This window comes from Ornithorhynchus anatinus, chromosome 4 (assembly GCF_004115215.2).
Source record: "Ornithorhynchus anatinus isolate Pmale09 chromosome 4, mOrnAna1.pri.v4, whole genome shotgun sequence".
NCBI classification, from domain to species: Eukaryota; Metazoa; Chordata; class Mammalia; order Monotremata; family Ornithorhynchidae; genus Ornithorhynchus; species Ornithorhynchus anatinus.
This window is the reverse complement of record NC_041731.1, coordinates 2,856,742-2,877,230: the sequence shown is the minus strand read 5'-3', so window position 1 is coordinate 2,877,230 and position 20,489 is coordinate 2,856,742. Positions and strand designations below refer to the sequence as shown.

The 20,489-nt window shown below is 45.5% G+C and overlaps 2 protein-coding genes and 1 non-coding gene across 3 annotated transcripts in view; 1 reads left to right on the top strand and 2 right to left on the bottom strand.

Moving 5' to 3' along the window:
* The window catches only part of FAM91A1 (family with sequence similarity 91 member A1), a 53,039-nt gene extending 43,171 nt beyond the window's left edge, over positions 1-9,868 (bottom strand). The window contains exon 1 of the mRNA XM_007661352.4: positions 9,849-9,868. The gene's annotated coding sequence lies outside the window, so the exon portion shown is untranslated. The remainder of the gene's footprint in view (positions 1-9,848) is intronic.
* ANXA13 (annexin A13) overlaps positions 1-20,489 on the top strand; it is a 37,529-nt gene that overhangs the window by 4,313 nt on the left and 12,727 nt on the right. Inside the window, exons 3-8 of the mRNA XM_039911885.1 lie at positions 9,868-9,943; positions 14,115-14,209; positions 15,167-15,337; positions 17,252-17,285; positions 17,382-17,461; positions 19,687-19,755. Coding sequence (XP_039767819.1) covers positions 9,868-9,943; positions 14,115-14,209; positions 15,167-15,337; positions 17,252-17,285; positions 17,382-17,461; positions 19,687-19,755 — 525 coding nt within the window. The remainder of the gene's footprint in view (positions 1-9,867; positions 9,944-14,114; positions 14,210-15,166; positions 15,338-17,251; positions 17,286-17,381; positions 17,462-19,686; positions 19,756-20,489) is intronic.
* On the bottom strand, positions 11,676-11,813 carry LOC114811424. Its single transcript, XR_003759128.1, has one exon. It is a non-coding gene; the product is annotated as a small nucleolar RNA SNORA7 (small nucleolar RNA).

Sequence of the window (20,489 nt, the reverse complement as noted above, 5' to 3'; positions counted from 1 at the left end):
CGTTCATTCTTTCGATCGTATTAATTGAGCGCCGACTGTGTGCAGAGCACCGTACTAAGTGCCTGGGAAAGTACGACGCAACAATAGGGAGGAACAGCCGCTCCGTAAAGTTGCTTTCAAACCGAACTCATCTTTTCCCCATTTCCCAAGCTCTTTCCCATCATTAAGGAGTCACTGAGCCACCTGTGTCTGAGCTTCAATGTCCTTGGAGCTCTCCATCTTCCAAAGAATAGGACTGGGTCAGGTCTCTGTATTCTGAGGCCTGAGAAGGTAGTGAGTAGGATGGTTGGTCGTTGCCAATGAGTAGAAGAGAGCTATTTTATTACTAACAGGAGAACCTCCGATAATCAATCAACCGGCGACATTTGTTGAGTCCTGACTGTGTGCAGAGCACCCTACTAAGCTGTTGGGAGAATAAAGTTCGATAGAGTTGGTACACACCCACCTTGCGACACTGCGGCTTGTCAAGGGAGGAAGAGAAGCAGCGTGGCTCAGTGGAAAAAACCCGGGCTTGGGAGTCAGAGGTCATGGGTTTGAATCCCAGCTCTGCCACTTGTCTGCTGTGTGACTGTGGGCAAGTCACTTCACTTCTCTGTGCCTCAGTTCCCTCATCTGTAAAATGGGGATGAAGACTGTGAGCCCCACGTGGGACGACCTGATTCCCCTGTATCTACCCCAGCGCTCAGAACAGTGCTCTGCACATAGTAGGCGCTTCACAAATATCAACATTGATTAACTACTTAATTAAACCATCTGGGTGAATGTCAAGGCTTCCGCATCCTAAAATTAGTCCGAGATGTTTACGAGGTTAAACGTTATGCCTCGTTCCGCTGTATGTGGTAACTAACACCACTTGAGTCACAGGGCTCCTTAACCTACGAGTGAGTGTACAAAGGTTGTTCTATAAACCGTTTTAATTGCTATTAAAAGTGACATTGTTTCCTATTTGTCCATGCTCCTAGAGGGTCGAAGTCACTCCTTGAGAGTCTTTTTGGTAGAAATCTAAATGCCAGAGAGAACCCCTGTTGGAGAAGTGTCAATTAGAGAATCTGGGCTCTCTGTACTTGTAATCAATACCTGGTAATGGAATTGAAAGTGAGTTTTAAAGTGCTCTACCGCCTGGATGGACTGTTACTGTTTTAACAGCCTGGACTCCTCGCTTTGAAGGAGTGTCAGGCCGACATTTCTTTAATGTGATGTGGAACACTTAAGTCTGAGAGGGGAGATAAACACAATCTTAGGCAATTCCCATCCTTGCTAATGAATAACTCTTCAGTTTTATAATCAGCAAAACTAAACAGGTGACTCAAAAGGGCCCATATATGAACTCTTACCCAAGATCTTCTCTTAGCTTCTTTTGGAAACACATTAACATTTTCAAGCTCTTAGGGTACGATTTAGTGAATTATGGTTACGTTTCAATCTACCAATTATTAGCATGTATTGAGGCCTATTAGGCGTAGGTCATTGTACTAAACACTTGGGAGAATACGACATTGATGAAAGAAGCAGCGTCACCTGTTGGATAGAGCACTGGCCAGAGAGTGAGAAAGACCTGGGTTCTAATCCTGGTCCAACACTTATCTTGTGATCTTGGGCAAGCCATTTAACTTATTTGGGCCTCCGTTACCTCACCTGTAAAATGGGGATTAAGACTGTGAGTCCCATGTGGGACGTGGACTGCGTCCAAATTGATTAGCGTGTATCTACCCCAGCGCTTAGAACACTGCGTGGCACAAAGTAAGAGCTTAACAAATACCTTTTTTTTTTTAAAGACAGGATGCCTGCCCTCAAAAGAGTTTACAGCCTAATCGGGGACACAGGAAGGAGCAGGGACATGGATTAGCAGGGATTAGAAAGCAGGACTCCCAGGTCTGTGCTCTTTCCACCGGGCCATGCTGTCCTTGTCTCTCCTCATTCGTGTTACTGGAAAGGGTTATTCCCCTTCAGCTAAGGATTCCACAATCCCAATTGCAAAATGATACCCCAGGGCCTTTTTGAGGAAATTGAGAAATGCTACTATGACAATCAAGACTGTTAACTTTTGCCATGATACCCTGCAGGTGTCTCACCTCTGACAAAGAGACCGGCATGCCAAGCCTTTGCCTTCCCCTGCAAAGAACAGATACAGTCTTTGTTCTACTCCTCTAGACTCTAAGTTCCTGGTGGGCAGGGAATGTGTCTACCAACTCTGGTACACTGAACTCTCCCAAGTTCTTAGCACAGTGCTCGGCACCCAGTAAGTGCTCAATAAGTACTATCGATTGATTCTACCTCCTCTCCCAACCCACCTTTTAACTGAACAACTGCAGCTCCTTAAAACCAATCAGAGAAAGTCCTCCGCGTTCTACTCTTAACAGCCAACTATTGGGTTGAAAATTAATTTTGTAGTAATAGGGTAGTAAAACATCTTAGGTGGGGCATAAGGTGCACTAGAAAGATTACAGGAAATGTTATGACATCAATCTGAGCAACAGGATGGGAAAATTAATTCTAATATTCAAGCAATAAACCCTAGAAAAAATTCCAATGAGGCTTACTCTGAGCACGAGTTGACTCTGAGCCGTTTTTATTAAACAGTTTTGCTTTCTCTTTTATGAAAAGAATGAGGGGTTTGGGATTTAAAATGAATGAAGGCAAAACCCTTATCAGCTCACTCACTGCAAGGTATTAGAGCAGAGAAATCAATGTACTTCACGATCAGAGTTTTGGCACCCACGTAAGAAGGAATGACATTTCTTTTATTCTGTTAAAATTGGACTTTTGGTCTTCGCGGTGAGTGTGGAAATGTCTCCAATATGTTTTCTGGAATCCACATTCTGAAACCTCAAGGGGAGAAGTTATCAGGAATTTACCATCCTTTCACAAAAGTGTCATTTTAAAAGGATTTGGGGGACCTTGTCTAATTCTCAGTTATGTATTCATTTTCGACATTCAGTACAGTGCTCTGACACAGTAAACATCTAATAAACTGGCTGGTGACCCAAGTGTTTTCCACTTTAAAACCGATCCTTGTTGTATCCCTATTTGGCCAAAGAGGAAGCTGAGGTTCAGAGAGAATGGGTCTAGCACAAGGTCGCACAGCATGTTGGAGAGGAGAAGTCACGGATCCCATACTCCTAGCCTGTTGTTCGCTCTCCACGCACCACTGCCAGATGTGATGGCCGAATGGACTAGACCCAATTCTCTGTCTGCACGCAGACTCACTCTGAAGCCCTCCTTCCTCGCATCTAACAGTTACTCTCCTCCCCTTCAAAGCCTTACTGAAGGCACATCTCCTCCAAGAGGCCTTCCCTAAGCCCTCTATTCCTTTCCTTCAACTCTCTTCTGCATCGCCCTGACTTGCTCCCTTTATTCATCCCGCTTCCTGACCCCGTGGCACTTATGTACCTATCTATAATTTATTTATAATGATGTCTGTCTCCCCCTCTGGACTCTAAGCTTGTCGTGGGCAGGGAATGTGCCTATTATATTGTTATATTGTGCTCTCCCAAACGCTTAGTACAGTGCTCTGCACACAGTAAGCGCTCAGTAAATACGAATGACCCGTCAGACTGCCCGACCCCATCATGGTCCTTTTCATAAAAGGAAAAGATGCCCCGGAACCCCACTCTGGAGGATGGTTCATGGTTTCAAAGTAGTGATGACTAACCCAAATTGAGCATTTCTGTTGTCTCTCCCTCCCCACCCTGGGGGTTGTCTTGCTTTGTCTGATAATCCTCCTGTTATTTGCATTAAGCAGGTTAGTATGGGACAGATTAATATTTAACAGAGGAAACTGTAGAGCGTTTACTTACCAAGTAGATAACAGAGAGGAGACAGGGACCTTAGAAGGCATCAGCAAAGCCTTTATGAAATAACCCCCTCATGCCAAGCCTTCAATTCTCATTTTTTGTTTCTCTACCATTCAATTAGCCCACAGCACCTGCTTTCACCCCTCATCCTAGCTCAATCGTAACTCAAACATTCACCTGCTATGATGTCCCAAGGACAGTGGACTATAAACTCCTTCCTTTTTAATGATATTTTTAAGCCCTTACTATGTGCCAAGCACTGTACTGAGCGCTGAGGTAGATACAAGTTAATCAGGTTGGACCCAGTCCCTGTAGCACATGGGACTCACAGTCTTAGTCCCCAGTTTACAGATGAGGTAGCTGAAGTGCAGAGAGGTGAATTGACTTGCCCGAGGTCACACAGCAGACAGGTGGCGGAGCTGGAATTAGAACCCAAGCCTTCTGGCTCCCGGGCTCGAGCTCTATCCACTAATACTAATAACTGCGGTATTTGTTAAGCGCTTACTATGTGCCAGGCACAGTACTAAGCGCTGGAGTGGATAAGAGCTAGTCGGATTGGATACAGTCCCTGTACCACATGGGGCTCACAGTCTTGATCCCCATTCTACAGATGAGGTAGCTGAGTCCCAGAGAAGTGAAGTGACTTGCCCACAGTCACACAGCTGACAAGTGACAGAGCAGGGATTAGAACCCGCACGTTCTGGACTCCCAGGCCCGTGCTCTATCCACTTCTCCACGCTGCTTCTCCAGGCCATGCTGTTTCTCCACTGTTTTATTACTGCCCCAGCCCCTATTTCCATAGGATACCCCCTTGAGGATTCCTGTCTCCCCAGAAAATCTCTCCCACTTCAGCCATGACTTCCAGTGGCCTCTGAGAGTTAACCGGACACCCCACCCTCCTCCTTTCCTTGCATCAGTGGTTTCCCAGTTGGGATCAGGGGTTCAGGGTTGCCAGAGATGGGGTCTGTTGAGAGAGGAGCGGGGCACGGTAGAAAGCAAGTGAATGAGAGAGTTCGGGGACTCAAGCAAGTGAGAGGAAAGGGTCAGCGTTTACACTTTCTCTAGACTGTACACCCGCTGTGGGCAGGAAATATGTCTGTTTATTTTTAAACTGTACTCTTCTGAGTGCTCAGTACAGTGTTCTGCATACAGTAAGCGCTCAATAAATACAACAGTCGGGCGGACATGGGAACGGAGGGGAGTGAGTGGGACATGCCTCTTTTTCTCCAGATGGTCATCTCTCTCCCTGGGAGAAGGAAGGAGAATCAATCAAGCAATCAATCATATTTATTGAGCAATGTACTGAGTCCTTGCGGGAGTACCATATAATAAAGAAGAGTGGGTAGACTTGTTCCCTGCCCAGAACAAGCTTACAGTCTAGAGGGGGAGACAGAAATTAGTATAAATAAATAAATTACAGATATGTATATAAGTGCTGGTGGGGCTTAGACTACTGAGAGAAGAATCAGATGGAAAACTATATTGAGAACACAGTAATAATCATGGCATTTAATAAGCGCTAACAGGGATAGAGAGAGGTAAGAGAATCAGATTGGCCTCCAAAGAAAGGCATGAAGCCTTTTATCTCCATTTTAGAAATGAGGAAACGGAAGCAAGGAGAAGTTGAGCAACCTCTCCAAGGTCACAGAGTAGGGCAGTGGCAGAGCTGGGATTAGAATCCCGGTCTCCTGACTCCTAATCCCATGATCTTGCCACTAGACCACATTGCAGGAAAGTAGGAGTTAGAAGGAAAACAAGGCCAACCCGCATAGCCCTGGGAAAACTCTCTTTCCTCTTCCCCTTGCCACCAATGAGAAGTACTGCCTTAGTTTAGTACCGCCGATGCCTTTCAACATCCCCAAGAGTAAAGTGCTCTGCACACAGTAAGTGCTTAATAAATACCACTGATTGATTGATCTCTGCCTGCGTACGCACTATTGCTCCTGACAACGCGAGGGTCATAATAAAATGACTCAGACGACCCTCCTCTGTTAGCTGGGCTATGCTTCATTCCTTAACGGAAAGAGTACTCCGGGTTGAATTCAGAATTGGTCCCTTTCAATCAATCAATCAATTAATGGTATTTATTGAGTGCTTACTGTATCTAGTATAGCACAGTATTAAGCAGTCGGGAGAACGCAATCCAACAGGCTTGGTAGGCACATTCTGTGTCTACCAGAAGCTTACAGACTAGAGTGGGAAACAGACATTAATAGATATAAATAAATTATAGGTAGGTACACATCCTTTCCTCTTCAGACACGATAGACTTAGCTCATCTCTGCAAGGAGCCTCTCCAGAGCCTAGCTACGTTCCTCCCTTTGGCCTTGAAAATTCTCATCTAAAAATCAGTTTTGCATTCTAATTCCTACTCCCTCACACTCCCCCACTCCTCCAACTGGCCCTTGGGAACCATGAGCTGTCACTGAGATGGAGGAGTTGGGAAGAGACTGTCTTTTTTTTTCACTTCCATTTTTTAGTTTTTCTCATTGTAGGGCCATCTACGTTCCCTCCTGTGGGCCATCACAAAAGCACTTTGAATCAGAGGATGCTCATTAAGTGGCTAGTAAATCAACCCTTTCTTAGGGGAGCAGTGTGGCCTGATGGAAGAAACACGGGCCTGGGAGTCAGAGGACCTGGGTTCTTAATCTCGGCTCTGCCACTTGCCTACTGTGTGACCTGGGGCGAGTCACTTAAATGCTCGTGCTTCAGTTTCCTTATCCGTACAATGGAAATTGAGTCTTATTCCCTCCTACTTAGACCGTGAGTCCCATGTGGGTTGGGGACTGTGTCCCACCTCTAACTCCCATCTCCCCTATAAAAAAAAGAAAGAAAACAGAAACTCTGTCAATTGTGTGGAGGAAGATCAGATAAGGGTCCCCGGACACATCAGTAATCCGGTCAAATGCCTCCATGCAAATAATAATAATGTTGGTATTTGTTAAGCACTTACTATGTGCAGAGCACTGTTCTATGCGCTGGGGTAGATAGAGCGTAATCAGGTTGTCCCTCGTGAGGCTCACAGTCTTAATCCCCATTTTACAGATGAGGTCACTGAGGCACAAAGAAGTCAAGTGACTTGCCCACAGTCACACAGCTGACAGGTGGCAGAGCTGGGATTTGAACCCATGACCTCTGACTATAACACCCCTGTCTTGCTGCCTTGTGTCTGCAGAGATTACACTGGTTGTGTAGCAAGAGCCCTCAGTCTTATTCTTTTGATAACCCTATTATTTAAAGTTATGATTATTATGGTATTTGTCAAGAGCTTACTGTGTGTCAAGCACTGTTCGAAGGACTATTAAAATGATTTAAAATGGATCATTATAAATAGAGACCAGGTCTTCCCGCCTCTTCCCTCCCCGCCATATCCAACCATTCCCTGTTCACATTCCACTCTAAATGAACCAATATTTAAAAAAGAAAAGAAAAGAAAAAAGCACCTCAATACTAGAACTTAGCTCCCCAACACCCCCCGACATAAACCCCACCCAGTGTCCTCTAGATATATCTCCACACAACAATCACAGTAAGATTAAAGCTCGTTGGATCGATCCATATAATTTCAATTCAACTGGATTTTCACCTACCCGATTCTAATATCTCCATCTAGCTCTGCCAGCGTCCCGCTGGGTGATCCTGGGAAAATCACTGAACTTCTCTGGGCCTCAGTTTCCTCATCTGTAAAATGGGGATCAAATGTCTATTCTCACTCCTCATTCTGTGATTGGCTGGGGCTGTTCTGATTGAATTCACCCAAACGCTTAGCGCAACTCCTGGCCCCTAGGAAGCCCGCAATTACCAGTACCGCAATTACGATGAGATAACTGCCTCTTCCTGTATCTTTCTGACCCTCCAGGCCCATCCTGGTTACTTTATCCCCGTCCATTTTGCCCCGCTGTCACAAAGGCTGCACATTGTGAGAGTTAGATCCAAATAGGACAGATTCTAAAATACAAAGCCATTGATCGGAGGAAAGCAACGTCGAGTCCCAGAGCCAGCAGCTGCCCGCTATGCCACATAATGAACAATGGTTGTGGAATGTAGATTCTGTATGAATTCCTGAGAAGTTTGTTATGGAGCTCATCAGAACAAGAAACAGGGCATTCCTTGAACAAACACTGTGTGCCATCAGTGAATATATCCATTGTGAATGCGAGCGCTAGCCGGACAAAGAGGAACATTCTGAACGGCTTTCTTTTTTGGTCAGCTCACTCTATGCCTTCACCTTCTGTCCAATTCAGCAAGCCACGGCCAAACATCCTCTAGGTACAATGAACAATAGATAATTTTTGCAATCCTTCCTTTCGTGGGGGAAGGAAAACCGAGATGGGCCCAGCCCCTCCTTAAGAAGAGGGCTAATGTCTTTCCAAGCCTGCCTGCTGATGTTGGGACATCCCTGGTTCAGTGTCCCAGCAAACACATTTCTTCATACAGGGAGAAAAGAATCTGGCTCACAGCCATCCCTGAAAAGGCATTGCCTTTAAATGTCAGTTCAGCCCCCTGAGCTAGTTGTTGGCTTGAGATAAACATTCCAATTTGAATTCATCCCTTGGAAGAATGAAATGAAATGCAAAATGAAGTGCCGGTTTAAAACTGTATTTTTCTCAGCCTTATTAAATTAAGATCCTTGTAGTTAACAGTCAACCTTCACGGGTCAAGGCTAATAGCCGAATGGGAGAGGAGCCGACACGGAGGGTGGAGGAGAGAGTGCCGGTGAGGGATTTGCCTAGCTTTATTATATTAGAGTTAATAATATTTTTACTAGTCAATCTTGGTTAGCCTTCCCCATTCAGTCCCAAGCCTTTTGAGGGCAGGGCTTGTGCCTTTTATTCCATTATACTCTCCCAAACTGGTTCTGCAGTGCTCTGCACACAATAGGCCATCAATCAATCAATCAATCAATCAATAATTGACTGGTAATTCAGCAGCTGATGATCCAGTGCATGGATTATCTTTCCTCCTTCTGACCAGGTTCTGGACATTTCATTCACCCATGCCTCTGTCAGATGGAAATGAAAACGGATGAAAATGTAGGATTTTGAGATGGGAAATGACATAATTAAAACAAGGACTATATACATATATATAGTACACACATATAGTATAATATTATATTTAATTTAATATATATGTTGAAGTGGGAGAAAAGTGGTCAACAGAGAGAGAGATCATCCAGGAGGTAGTGATTGTTAGTCTGACTCGAGGTCATTAAAACCTTGTAGGAATGGAGAGCTCAGATATCCTGGGGAGAAAGAACCCATCGGTGGCATTTAGTGAGTTCTTACTGTGTGCAGAGCAGTGTACTCAGTGCTTGGAAGAGTGAAATGCAATAGACTTGATAGACATCCTAATACAACAGGATTAGCAGACACGTTCCCTGCTCATAAGGAGCTGACAGCCGAGAGGGGGAGAGAGGCATTAATATGAATAAATAAGTAATTTATAATATATAATTTAAAGATATGTACATAAGTGCTGTAGGGTTCTAATTCCGACTCTGCCAGGTGCCTGCTGTGTGACCTCGGGCAAATCATTTGACTTCTTTGGGCCTCAGTTTCCTCATCTGTTAAATGGGGATCCATTGCCCCTATTCCCCCCTACTGAGACTGTGAGCCCCATGTGGGACAAGGGCTGTGTCCAGTCTGATTAACTTGTACCTTCCCCCAGGCTTCAGAGTAGTGCTTGACACATAGCAAGTGTTTAATGAGTAGAATGAAAATCATGCAGAGGCCAGGGAGAGAGAGCAGGCTAAGGCATTTGTTTGCTGAGCACCAGGACTCCATTTTACTACACCAAATAACAGATGCTGATAGGAGATATGGAGAGGGTGGAGACGTATGGCAATCACTCATCTGGGACTTAACTGCCTTTGAGAACAATGCCAGCTATTCTTCTGCAGGCCCAGACCCAGATCAGGTGACTCCCAAGAGGAGTGAGTCTTCTTAGAGGGGTGACTGTCTTGAAAATTGATTTTCCAGTGGATCAAGGCACAGGGTTTGTGGTCCCCAAGCTTCAAGGAGCAGTTCGACATTCCAAATGATTTCTACTTACCTTTTCCTTCTTTTCCCAGCCCGCTGCTCGCAGCCACCAGGAATTCAATGCAGATCAAGATGCCAAGAAACTTCACAAAGCCTGCAAAGGGATGGGTAGGGATGAGATTTTATATTCTTTAGCATTTGATATGAATTATATATCGTCTGCACCTCTTCTTGCAAATTCAGAGCCTGCCTAGATCTCCCTAAGTCTCCAGTCTCCGTGACAAAAGCACCCTGCTGGAATTTTATCTAAATAGATGGTTTCTGTCTGATATAATGGAAAAACAAGCCTCTAGAAAAACCCATGAACATCTCTAAGAGCGGAAATGGCCCGTAGGAAAGAAAAGAGGAAGACTATCGGCCCTAAAATGATTTCTAAAGTTCTGTAAGGACAAAGACGAAACGCTGAACTTGATCCCTTGGGTCCTCACCTCAGCATTCATTCCAAATCGGACTATAGTGTTCTGGCTAAAGCAGAAGAAATGCCATTAATGGGTCAGATAATAATTAATAATCACAGTGCTTGTTAAGTGCTTACTGTGTGTTCAAATTACCCAGAAGTCGTGGGGACCAAGAAACAGCATGGCCTAGTGGATAGAACATGGGCCTGGGGGTCAGAAGGACTCGGGTTCTAATCCTGACTCCACCGCTTGTCTGCTGTAAGACCCGGGGCATGCAACTGGCCGTAAAATGGGGGATTAAGACTGTGAGTCCCATGTGGGATGTGGACTGTGTTCAACCTGATTATCTCGTATGTACATTCAGAACTTAGAATAGTGCCTGACGCATAGTAAGTGCTTAGTAAATCCCATTAAAACCGTATTCAGTTTTTTTCCCAGTGGTACGAGGGGTAGCCTATATTTGGGCCCAGGAGGGCTAATTCTGCCCTCTAAAGATCCCACATGAATGTCACCGACTCCTGGAGCCCCTTCCCTAAAGCCGAGTGGCTTGGAATCGGGGGACCTTTCTCAGAATGCCGGTCAGAGGAAATCCAACTCCACTGCCACGTGGGTCTGTTCCACCAGTCCCAGAGCAAAGCCAGACTTGACGCCAGACTTGCTACTTTGAATTTGATTCAAATTTCCTTCAGTATAGGTGGCATGAAAAGGCAGGGACCATGAATTCATTCATTCGGTCGTATTTATTGAGCGCTTACTGTGTGCAGAGCACTGTACTGAGCGCTTGGAAAGTACAATTTGGCAACAGATAGAGGCAAGCCCTACCCAACAAGGGGCTCACATGAAAGACCACCGGCGACATCGGTTTATTAGTTAAACCGTACTGTGGCCTCTATATAGTTAATGGACAAAGCTAAACTGCCAAGGCACTCACACCCACACTGACTTCCTCTTCAGTACAGCAGCCCAGGTGTTGAAGTGTCACGTGAGGACCCACCTAGAGACACAAGTCTGGGCTGGAAAGGAATACCTCAACATGAAACTCCAGAGCTGTAAACAACCCTGCCTCTTCCGGGTTCGCACTTAGTGACACAGGTCTTCCCGCTGCTGCTGCCCTTGTCCGAATTAGCCTGACTTCAGGCCAGTCCGCTGCGTAAGTGTGCAGGTCAGCTCTCTCTCTCCCAAGCACTTAGCAGAGTGCTCTGCACGCAGACATCTTCTCTTGTCTTATGCCGTCGAGTCGTCTTTGACCCACGGGGACGCCAAGGACATATCTCTCCCAGAAGGCCCCACCTCCATCTGCAATCGTTCTGGTAGTGGAGCCTTACAGTTTTCTTGGTAAAAACACGGAATTGGTTTACGACTGCCTCCTTCCGTGCAGTAAACTTGAGTCTTTTCCCTTGATTATCTCCCGTGCCGCTGCTGCCCAGCACAGGTGAGTTTTGACTTGGAGCAGATTGCCTTCCACTCACTAGCCCCTGCCCAAGCTAGGAATGGAATGGATATGCCTCTACCTGACTCTCCTTCCTGTAGTCAAGACTGGTAGAATACAGGGAACACTCCAAATGTGACCCTGAGAGGCCCAATAAGCACCATTGATCGATCAATTTAGTGGTGACGTTTTTCCATGTCTTGGCATCACTCCCGACGCACACATTGAAATCTGCCGAGACGATCAGTTTGTCAGATCTGGGAGCCAATAATGTGAATCCATTCAGCTCTATCTAGAATTTTTCTTTCTCTTCAGGGCCGTCTGTCACTGCTGTGGCATATGGTGTAACGACGATAATAATCAATCAGTGGTCTTTATTGATCACTTTTTGAGTGCAGAGCTCTAGGGAGACTAGAATAGTAGAAAAATGCTTACGCTTCAGAGGCGGGCTAGGTTCACTGGACCACTTAAGGGTCTGGGTAGATTTGAGAGGTGATAGACTGAGGACTACATCACAGCAAATCCTTAAGAAGGCAAACCCAGCTCCTCTTTCTGTCAGCTTGTTCTTCACCAGGTAGTCTAGTTTCACGTACCGCCGCGATGTTGCAAGATTAAAGTTCGTCAGCTGCAGTCCATTGGTGAAAGACGTTTGAGTTGGGTGAGGAGGGCAATTTTTTAGAGCATCTTTTCTCGCTCCTTTTCCATTTGGAATGCATTCCCTATCAGACTGAATAGGGTTACTGTTTAGACACCCAGAATGTCACCAACAGCCTCATCCCTGGGGCTACTACTCAACATAAGCCTTTTGCTTAAAGACGGGATTCTCACCCCGTCCGGTTGGATGTATGCTTGAATTGTCTTTCCAAGTAATGTTGGTTTGGGTGGAATCATGTAGTGTTATTTGGTGGTTTTTTTTTTAATGGTATTTGTTAAGTGCTTATTATGTGCACTTAACTTACTATGTGGTAGATACAAGCTAATCAAAATGGACACAGTCCCTGTCCCACTTGGGGCTCACAGTCTTAATCCTCAATTTACAGATGAGGTAACTGAGGCCCAGAGATGTGAAGTGGCTTGTCCAAGGTCACACAGCAGACAAGTCGAGGAGCCGACATTAGAATCCAGGTCCTTCAGACTCCCAGGCCTGTGCTCTACCTACTAGGCCATAGTTTCCAAATCACCAAAATGAGTTAGGAGTGGTCATACAGTAGGCTATCTCTGCAAACTGCAGGGCCTTCATCTACTTAGGGAAGCAGCGTGGCTCAGTGGAAAGAGCCCGGGCTTGGGAGTCAGAGATCATGGGTTCGAATCCCGGCTCTGCTGCTTGTCAGCTGTGTGACTGTGGGCAAGTCACTTAATTTCTCTGTGCCTCAGTGACCTCATCTGTAAAATGGGGATGAAGACTGTGAGCCTCATGTGGGACAACCTGATGGCCCTGTATCTCCCCCAGCGCTTAGAACAGTGCTCTGCACATAGTAAGCGCTTAACAAATACCAACATTATTTATTATTATTATTACTTTCGGTGCTGTTGTTGAGTGTGATACCTGATTCCACTTTGAAAACCATGGGGGTCATTTCCTATTTTCCTATGGGAAGTACTTATAAAGACTTTTGGTTGGGTTTTATCTAAACTTTACACCTAAACTGGCCCGTAGGTGACTGGGAAAACGGTCATCTGAAGAAACTACAAAAATTCGAGAAGAGTGAGGAGAAGAAGGAAGAGAAACAAAAACTGATAGACTGGAAACCCTTATATCCTTTCTTTAAAAAGTGCACTCCCACTCCATCTTCATATAAATTATATACTATAAATTATATATTGATATTAATGTCGGTCCTCCCCGCTAGGCTGTAAGCTCGTTGTGGGCAGGGAATGTGTCTACCAACTCTGTTGTACTCTTCCAAAGACATTTGCTCATTTGCATATATTATTTAATACCCTATTTATTTTGTTAATTAGATGTACATCCCCTCGATTCTATTTATCGTGATAACATACATAATGTTATCGAGGGGATGTAATGTTGTCTTGTTTTTGTTTCGTTCTGTTCTGCTCTGCTCTGTTGACTGTCTCCCCCAATTAGACTGTGAGCCTGTCACTGGGCAGGGATGGTCTCTATCTGTTGCCGAATTGTACATTCCAAACGCTTAGTACAGTGCTCTGCACACAGTAAGCGCTCAATAAATACTATTGAATGAATGAAAGACACAGTACACGGTAAGTGCTCAATCAATTCTGGGAACGTCCAAAAGGAGATTACAGTCTACCAAGGGAGAGGGGACAGCGAGCAGATCCTCTCCTTGGTCCTAACACTAAAGGTTAAAGTAGAAGAAAAGCAGCAGTTAGCGGTTTTCCCCCCCCCCCCCCCCCCAACCCCTTCCTCCATTTCTGCTCAGGAGAAATGAACCATTATGTCAATATAGGTCTTTTTGCTGTTCCCACATTTTAGGAACGGACGAATCAGCCATCATCGAAATCCTAGCGAGTAGATCAGCGGAAGAGCGGCAACAAATCAAGGAGAAGTACAAAACACTGTATGGCAAGGTAGGCCCCAGGCACCTTTCATGTTCTGAATCCTCTGGTTACTTTTGTCCTTGATTTATCCCTCTTCCTGTAACTTTCCACTGTCCATCCAGAGTCCAGGATCACAGTGTAGTTAGGTACTTCACCTGGCTTTCAGCTGCCATCCTGAAATAAGTGAAATTACCAACATATTCTCAAATTCACCCAGTCCTACTGCTACAAATAGACCCAACTCTTCATTTCAGAGATCTACCAAAATCACCTGGGTTCTAAAACATTAATCTACATGAGACATATGTCCTCCTCTATGTGATAAAAATAAGTTAGGAAATAATGTTCTAGGGGTCACATTTTCCAATTTTTACATCTTAGGGATCAGGTCTCTGGGCACGGACTAATTATCATTATTTATGGTATTAGTTAAGCGCTTACTATGTGCCAGGCACCGTTCTAAGCGCAAGGGTAGATACAAGGTAATTGGGTGGGACACAGTTCATGTCCCTCATGGGGCTCCCAGTTTTAATCTTGATTTAGGTGGCCGACAAGCCTCTGAGCTTTAATGATTCCATTTGGAAAATGGATTATGTCCCATCCTCAGTATTAGTGTATGTGTATATTTAACTGTATGTCAATGAACTATTCTGCTATTTCATCAGAACATACTTGGGTTACCACCTGTTAAATCTCTGTTCTTTCTCTTACTTTTACTATTTGCAAATGATTTCTAGATCGTCTCCATTAAGTTGTCTGGTCCTTGAAGGCAGGGAACATTTGTTTGCCTGAGCGTACTCTCCCAAGCACTTAGTACACCTAGGCTCATAGCAAAGACCACCAATTGACCGACTGTGGAAGATGGAGATAACAAACGGGTCTTCCCCTTCTCAGAAATTCTGTGGCAAATGTATAAAATGCTCTTCAGTCAGATCGTACCTTTCTTCCTGGCTCCTCCAAATCAAGGCTTTTTGGATTCATTTATAGGAGCTGGAAGAGGTGCTGAAGAAAGATCTGAGCGGGAACTTTGAAAAGGCGGCACTGGCCCTTTTGGATCGTCCGTGTGAATACAGTGCCCGGGAGTTGCAGAAAGCCATGAAAGGCGTCGGCACCAATGAATCTGTGCTGATTGAGATTCTCTGCACACGAACTAACAAGGTCAGGAGGCTCAGTGCCGGGACCGGGGGTTTTCGCCAAAGTCCTGAACTCAGGTCAGATGGAGAAGGGCCCTAATCAACAATAATAATTATGGTATTTGTTAAGCGCTTCCTCTGTGCCAATCACCATTCTAAGCGCTTGGGTAGGTACAAACCTATCAGTTCAGACTCAGTCACTGTCCTGTTTTTGGCTCACAGGTTAGGTAGGAGAGAGTGTGATTTAATTCTCATTTTACAGATGAGGAAACTGAGACACAGAGAAGTGAAGTGACATGCCCAAGTTCACCCAACAGACAAGTGGCAGAGCCGGGATTAGAACCCAGGTCCTCTGACTCCCAGGCCCTTTCTACTAGGCCGTGCTGCTTCTCCTAGTGAAGAGGCCATGAGCAGTCCAAACTTACTACGCTTAGGGAGAGAATCCCATCATTTTTTTCAGCGGCTTCCTGCACCTCGTCATTTTATGTTCACCTTCTCCTCTCTTTCCGAGTCCTGGCTTAGGGGAAAGAGCAAGGGCCTGGGAGTCGGAGGACCTGGGTTCTAATCCTGGTTGGCTTTGTGACCTTGGGCAAGTCCTTGAACTAGTCTATGCCTCAGTTTCCTCAACCATAAAATGGGGATTCAATACATGTTCTCCATCTTACTTAGTCTACGAGCCCCCTGTGGGACAGTGTCCAACTCAATTAACTTGTACCTACCCCAGTGCTCAGAACAGTGTTTGACATATACAAAGTGTTTAACAAATTCCAAAAAAAAAAAAGGACTGTGCTCCAGTGTGGCTCAGAAAAAACAAATGCTTTGGGGTGAACGATACCCACTGTGCTATCTGCTGTATTGTACGGGACACACAGTAAGCGCTCATAAATACAATTGAACGAAGTGTTTACTATGTAGCAAGCACCAGAATAAGCTCTGAGACAGATCTGATATAAGCAGATCAGTTACAGTCCTTGTCCTACATAGGGCTCACAGCCAAGGGGAGGGAGAGCAGGTATCTAAGCCCCATTGTAACAGATGAGGAAACTGAGGCACAGAGAAGTTAAGTGACTTGGCCACGGTCACCCAGAGCTGGGATTTGAACCCACTGCCCCTAGCACGAGCGCCACAAGCCCCCTGTCCAGGTCATCGTTGCCACCTTTCCTGTGCCTGCCTCTCGCCCAAGTGAGCGGCACAACCGTCATCCCCCCCGGGACAGAGAGGAGGAATGGGAAGAAAAATTGAAGCAGCAGCTGCCCCAGCTCCTCAGGGGTGTCATGTCCATTTCACCATCACTCCACCCGGGAGGGGGAGGGCAGGAGGTATGTCAGGGGCACGTTGGTGAAAGGGGGTTGCTTACCAAGGTAAGGGTAGAAGCAGGATTCTCCGAATGTCCCCCCGTCCCTCTTCCCCGCTCTGGCCCCTTGTCGCTAGGCCCGTGACTATGCAGTTTAAAACACCTAACCAGTGGTTGAGACGACAAGATGAGGAAGCTCTTTATCCAGTTATCTCGAAGGAATTCACCAGACAGATGGGTCACGGCTCAAAAAGTCGATAATCCTTCTTGGAACCAACTTACGGACGTGCAACTGCCGTTACCTCGTCATCACAGGGTGGGACGATCCAGGACGGGAATGGAAGACTAACCTAATAGTTTGGTCTCCCAGAATAAAACCCATTAGAAAGATTGTCCAGAGTAGCAATTCTGAGGAGCTCTGAGGAGCAGGAGGGGGCCTTATGAGACTTTTGAAAAATCGTCCAGTAAAAATCAAAGCAAGAGGGAGCGGGAGAAGAGAAAATGAGGGAAGGCTTAGTCAGGGGAGGCCTCTTGGAGGAGGAAATGTGCCTTCAATAAGGCTTTGAAGTCCGGCGGTGGCGCATCTATCTGTCAGTCGTTTTTGGTTATTGATTGGCTTATTAACTTTTACCTTCTCCCCATCAGGAAATCACAGCAATGAAAGATGCATACCAAAGGCGTAAGTAAGGTTTCATTTCAACCTCAGCTATTTGGGAGAAATTTCACCTGTGTAGATCGAATGACTCCTGCAGCCACCTTTCTTTTTTCCCAACAGTGTTTGGCAAAAATCTAGAATCCGACGTGAAAGGTGACACGAATGGATCCCTCCAGAAGATTCTGGTTTCGGTGCTACAGGTGAGGAAGAGATCTCTCCCATTTTTGGTCTAAGGCCAAGATACAGGAGGGAAAAGCAAGGGGTGGGTAGGCAAAAACATAGATGAATGCCAGTCCTATAGTAATAATAATAATAATAATTACGGTATTTGCTGAGCGCTTACTATGTGCCAGACTCTGTCCTAAGCGCCGGGGCGGATACACGTAAATCGGGTTGGACACAGTTCCCGTCCCGCAGGGGGCTCACAGTCCCAATCCCCATTTTACAGATGAAGTAACTGAAGCACAGAGAAGTGAAGTGACTTGTCCAAAGTCACAGAGCAGAAAAGCACAGATTAGAACCCATGCCCTTCTGACTCCCAGGCCCATGCTGTATCCATTACGCCATGCGATTAAACCATTTCAGTTCCTCTCATAAAGATATTTTTCTTTTCATTTAAAAAAAAACACAATAGCTCTGGAAGGGTCACTAAAGTGTGATTCATCAGCGCAACCATCCCACAAGAGATCAGAATGGAAAAGGAAATCACTGACAGCCAGAGGGCCAACGGGCCAAATTCTCAATGAGAAATTCCCCAGCTGCCATCGTTGAATAATTTCTCAAACTCACTCTGTCAAAAAAAAGACGCGTGAGGTTGCAGTGCCAATAGGCAAAAGTTTCGCTGGTGAGGCTGCGCAAAGTAAGCTTTCACCTGATTACAGAAGAGGAAAAAAGTAAAAGTCGATAAACAGGAGTTGGAGGATGAGGGGAAAGTGGAAAGAGGAGCCGTGAGGTAGATAAAGGCTCTGAAGCGATCTATGATCCTCTGGGATATGGGACACTCCGAACATTCATTCAATCGTATTTATCGAGTGCTTACTGTGTGCAGAACACTGTACTCACGTGATGCAGCTCCCACACCAGAAGAGAGGAGGTTCCTTGTCAATCGATGGTATTTAATCAATCAATGGTATTTTTTGCGGGCTTACTGTCTGCAGAGCACTGCACTGTAGTAAACCCGGGGCCCTGGGCCGCAGCCCCTAAAGCCCCTGCTTTGATCTGACCCTGGGGGCGGAGTAAGGGAGAGGGGAATATTGAGCATCTTTAGGTTCCTCCTCAACCGATCCCAGAGAGAATGACTGTACAGCTACCCTGTCAGCTAAAGTCAGCTGTTGATGCCAATTTCAATGAATTCCTGTCACCATTAGAACACATTGTTCTCAATGAGCAGCCAGGCGGACAAAGGATTGATTCAAGCTTGACACACCATTTTTTTAATGAGCTTTATAAATCCCTTTTGTTTCAAGAAGCCAGTGGAAATGGATGGATAGAAGAGGAATGTGCAGCAGGAAAGTTTCAGCTTAAGCCCCGGGAAGACCTTCCTGGATTTAAGCATTCTGACGATAAGAAGAATTGTCTCTGTCTGTTGCCGAATTGTACTTTCCAAGCACCTAGTACAGTGTTCTGCACACAGTAAGCGCTCAGTAAATACGACCGAATGAATGGACAAAAGAGGATGTATTCAATCAGTTGTATTCATTGAGTGCTTACTGTGTGCAGAGCACTGTACTGAGCACCTGGGAGAGTGCAATATATAATACTGGTGGCGTTTGTTAAGCGCTTACTATGTGCCAAGCACTGTTCTAAGAGCTGGAGAGTTGGTAGCCACGTTCCCTGCCCATAATGAGCTTACAGTCTAGAGGGGGATTCTATTGTCTCTGGAATTTTTTCTGTGTAAACAAACATCTGCCCAGAAAGGTTTGTGGATAATCCTTCAGGGAGGTAGGGGGATTCATTCGTTCATTCAGTCGTACTTATTGAGCGCTCACTGTGCATGTAGAACTCTGTACTAAGTACCTGGGAAGTAGAATTGGTCAATAAAGGGAGACCATCCCTGCCTGCGCAGGGCTTACAGTCTACAAGAGGGGAGACGGACATCAAAAGAAGTAAACAGGCATCAATATAAATAAATAGAATTATAGATATATACACCTCAAAACAAGTAAGCAGACATCAATATAAATGACCTGAGTGGTAAGGCAGCTCTGTTTATGCTTTGAAAAGCCAATGATTTACCCTAAATCGCCTCCTGCAAAATGGAAATCGCCCCATACCCGCTTTTACCACCAGGAATACATTCACATGAGCAATGTCCAGAAGGTGGTAGCAAAAGCTCATCGCTCGAGAAGAAAAAATCTCCCTGCCCGTTGGAGAACAATCCCCATTTACAACCCCCTCCGCCTCAACACTGCCTCTCTTATTCTAGGCTGACCGAGATGAAGGGAATGATGTTGACAATGACCTAGCTGGCCAGGATGCCAAAGATTTGTACGATGTAAGTATCTGAGGCAATTGTGTCTTATTTATTATCTATTATCGGTTGGCGGAAAGCAGGGAGAATCCCACAGTAGTTTCCACAGCGAACTCTCTCCCCTTCACAGTGGCGTCTTGGAAACCCCCTGACATTTCCTCCATGTTCCATTTGTAGAGGAAAGACCTCTGGGCTTGTAGATTTCTGCAGGAATGTGGGAATGCTTGTTATTATTGTTCTGGTATTTGTTAAGAGCTCTTTGTATGTTAAGCACCGTTCTAAGTGCTGGGGTAGATACAACTTAACATGGCTGGTCACGGTCCCTGTCTCACATGAAGTTCACAATCTAAATAGAAGGGAGAAAGGAAATTTAATCCCCATTTTACAGTAGGGGAAAATGTGGCTCGGAGAAGTTAAGTGATTTACCCAAGGTCACAAAGCGAGCAATCGACAGAGTCAAGATTAGAACCCATGTCTCCCCGTGCACCTTCTACTAAGCCTTGCTGCTTCAGTGATGTGACTGCTTTAGACGGTTTTCTTGGACTGTGGAAGTAGCGTCCTGCAAAGTTGGGGCTGAGGTAGGGCCTTCTCAGACTGGTTGGTTTCCTAGGCCTGGAAATGTTGGTCACCTCAGTGATATTTGATAAATTCATAATTCACAGCATGAGTCTTGACCCCTGTGTGAGATACCCTCTTTGTCTGAGTTGAGGGAGACTCCACCAAGCAGTGTCCTAGTATGGGTGATTTTGTCACTCTGC